The sequence below is a fragment of the Bos indicus genome, chromosome 11 (genome assembly GCF_029378745.1).
Source record: "Bos indicus isolate NIAB-ARS_2022 breed Sahiwal x Tharparkar chromosome 11, NIAB-ARS_B.indTharparkar_mat_pri_1.0, whole genome shotgun sequence".
NCBI classification, from domain to species: Eukaryota; Metazoa; Chordata; class Mammalia; order Artiodactyla; family Bovidae; genus Bos; species Bos indicus.
This window is the reverse complement of record NC_091770.1, coordinates 73214785-73217787: the sequence shown is the minus strand read 5'-3', so window position 1 is coordinate 73217787 and position 3003 is coordinate 73214785. Positions and strand designations below refer to the sequence as shown.

General features: G+C 53.0%; 1 protein-coding gene across 1 annotated transcript in view; it reads left to right on the top strand.

The window, feature by feature from the left end:
- Positions 1–2335: 2335 nt before the first annotated feature.
- RAB10 (RAB10, member RAS oncogene family) overlaps positions 2336–3003 on the top strand; it is a 67017-nt gene continuing 66349 nt past the window's right edge. The window contains exon 1 of the mRNA XM_019970595.2: positions 2336–2997. Within this exon, the coding sequence (XP_019826154.1) occupies positions 2871–2997 (127 nt within the window). The 5' untranslated portion in view covers positions 2336–2870. The remainder of the gene's footprint in view (positions 2998–3003) is intronic.

Below are 3003 nucleotides of genomic sequence, written 5' to 3'. Positions count from 1 at the left end.
GGCAATCTTGATTCCAGCTTGTGCTTCATCCAGCCCAGCATTGCTCATGATGTACTCTGTATACAAGTTAAATAAGCAGGGTGACAATATACAGCCTTGACGTACTCCTTTCTCTGTCTGGAACCAGTCTGTTTCTCTGTGTCCAATTCTAACCGTTGCTTCTTGACCTGTATACAGATTTCTCAGGAGGCAGGTCAGGTGGTCTGGTATTCCCATCTCTTGAAGAAGTTTCATTTTTAGCTGCCCACTATCCCTAACATTATAAAGAAACCTGAGTGCCGAAGAATTGATGCTTTTGAACTGTGGTGTTGGAGAAAACTCTTGAGAGTCCCTTGGACTGCAAGGAGATCCAACCAGTCCATCCTAAAGGAGATCAGTCCTGGGTGTTCATTGGAAGGACTGATGTTGAAGCTGAAACTTCAATACTTTGGCCACCTGATGTGAAGAGCTGACTCATTTGAAAAGACCCTGATGCTGGAAAAGATTGAGGGCAGGAGGAAAAGGGGACGACAGAAGATGAGATGGTTGGATGGCATCACCAACTCAATGGACATGGGTTTGGGTGGACCCTGGGAGTTGGTGATGGACAGGAGGCCTAGCGTGCTGAGGTTCATGGGGTCGCAAAGAGTTGGACATGACTGAATGACTGAACTGAACTGATCCCTAACATTTATGTAGTGGAATTAGTCTTTCTACACTTAAAAATCATAGCATTTCTAGAGTGCTTCACAACTTTGGGGTTTTAGTTAATCAAACTTATTTTGAAAGGAAGACTAACAGTGGAGATTTTCCTGAATGTTATGACTCGGAATTAGTGACAAAACTGTGAAGTACTCATCATAGCTCATTTTGTGATTTGCATGCCTAGACTATTTTAGAATTGTTGGTATTATCTGAATAAGGCATTCCCAATGGGAGAAAGAATGAGTCACAGAGAATAAGGTGTAAGAGACAAGAGCAATCACAGAAACAAACTAGAGTGAGATTAGAGAAGACAGGCATTTTCAGAAATGAAGCCTTAGGGGTAGTTGTACAGGAAGAATATAAGACAACTCTTCAAAGAATGAGACTGAAATACGATTACGCTAACTGCTTGAAAGACTAATTTTAATTACATATTTAATATGTAAATGTGCACTGAACAGAACTGATTCAAATACATGAACACTTTGGTGGTGGTTGTGGGGTGTAATATAGTTTCTACGTCTCTGGCAAGCCCTGTTTCTTGTTTTCCGGATGTCCCGGCGTTTACTCCAGTGTCAAGCTGAACCAGCCTACCAGGTTCAACTACTCTGCCATCACACCCTCGGTGTGCTTAGGAGCCATGAAGCACACTGAGAATGCTAGGGCAGGAGTATACATATTTAAACTACAGAAAGGAAGAAGAAAGGGAAGGTATAAACTGACTGATGGGAAGTATGAAAAGAAAGTGCAAGTAAGAAGCAGCGGAGTTGGGATTTGCTTCACTATTCCCCAATTTGGGACACTGGGGGTTCGATTTTGGCGGCAGGGGGGCGGGCCCGGCTTCCTCTGTATAGCGTTCCTTGATTCTCCCAGTTCCGAAAAGGCGGATCAGTTCTGGAGCGGGTTCTCCGTGTTGAGAACACACCGGCGCTGCCATTTGGCGGGGAGGTTTCCCCAGCGCCCAGGTGTTCCTCGGTATTCTTTCTCCCCCTCCCTGGAACTCAGATTACATCATCCCAACCTGAGTAGCGTGGCCAGATTTTTCCCATTTCAAACTCCCGCTCTCTTGAATGCCAATTCTTGTTCCTTAAGCAAACCAGGTTGGAGCTGGTATGTTTCCCCCCAAAAGGGGGAGGACACTCCAGGATGAACCTCATTTTAGCGAAGAGGCTGTTAAATGACCCAGGGCACTACTTTTCCTCGTATTTACAAGCTACAGCTGCACAGGAAACACACGGCCACCCAAGGCCGTGGCTACGCCAAGACCCTCAGCTCGATAAGCTTGTCAAACGGGACCCGAAACATCCTCAGCGAAGTCGGAGAGCAACCGGAAGAAAAAAATCGGGGGTGTCAAGGGGGGGCGGGGTAGTGCCGCGCCTGCGCAGTCACTAAACAGCGCCTCCCCGCGGGGCGTGCTCGTCAGGCCGCCGCACCCTATCAGGCGGCCGCAGGGAGCGCGCCCGCGGCCTCGCCCTCTCTCGCCCCACCCCTCTCTCATCTCCGCCGGGCCTTAGATTGAGGCTGGGAGACCCAGAGCGAGCTTCACTCTCCGCCCCCAGCGGTCCCGCACTCCCCCTGGCGCGCGTGCGCAGGGGCGGACCGCAGGAAGAGGGCGCGAGAGGAGGGCGGGCGTACGTCCTTGCGTGCGTCTCAGGCAGCGCGCACGCCGGCGTGAGAGGGCACGGGGAAAAGGTGGCTCTGGCCGGGGCGGCTCGGTTTCCTGTGGCTATGTAGCTAAGCTCGTCAGCTCCGGGTCTTCCTTCGCTGACTTCGCTGCGTCCTAGCGCTGAGCTGCTGCTTGGGAGAGAGAGGCTGTCCTCACGCCCACCGCGCTCCCTCGACGGCCGAGCCTGCTCGCTCGCCCGTCGGAGCGTCCCGGCCGAGCAACCCTGAGGGGGGAGGGGAGGCCATTTTGTCCCGACCGACTCCCCGGAACCGGGCGGAGCGGCTGGGAGAGGCTGCGGAGCAGCGGTCGCCGCCCTCGGAGGCACCGGACGCCGCCACCGTCGGGTCTTCCTCGACGAGGCAGTTCCTAGGTCACCCGCGCCCTCTCGAGCCGTCCTTTTTCCCACGCTTCCCCCCGGTCCTCCGGCCTGAGAACGCCCGAGTGAGGAGGAGTTGGCCCGTAGTGAGAGGGACCGATCCCTTGGGGCCGCCGGCGGCGAGAGCCTGAGCCGCTCCTCCCAATGGCGAAGAAGACGTACGACCTGCTTTTCAAGCTGCTCCTGATCGGGGACTCGGGAGTGGGGAAGACCTGCGTCCTTTTTCGTTTTTCGGATGATGCCTTCAACACCACCTTTATTTCCACCATAGGTAAGA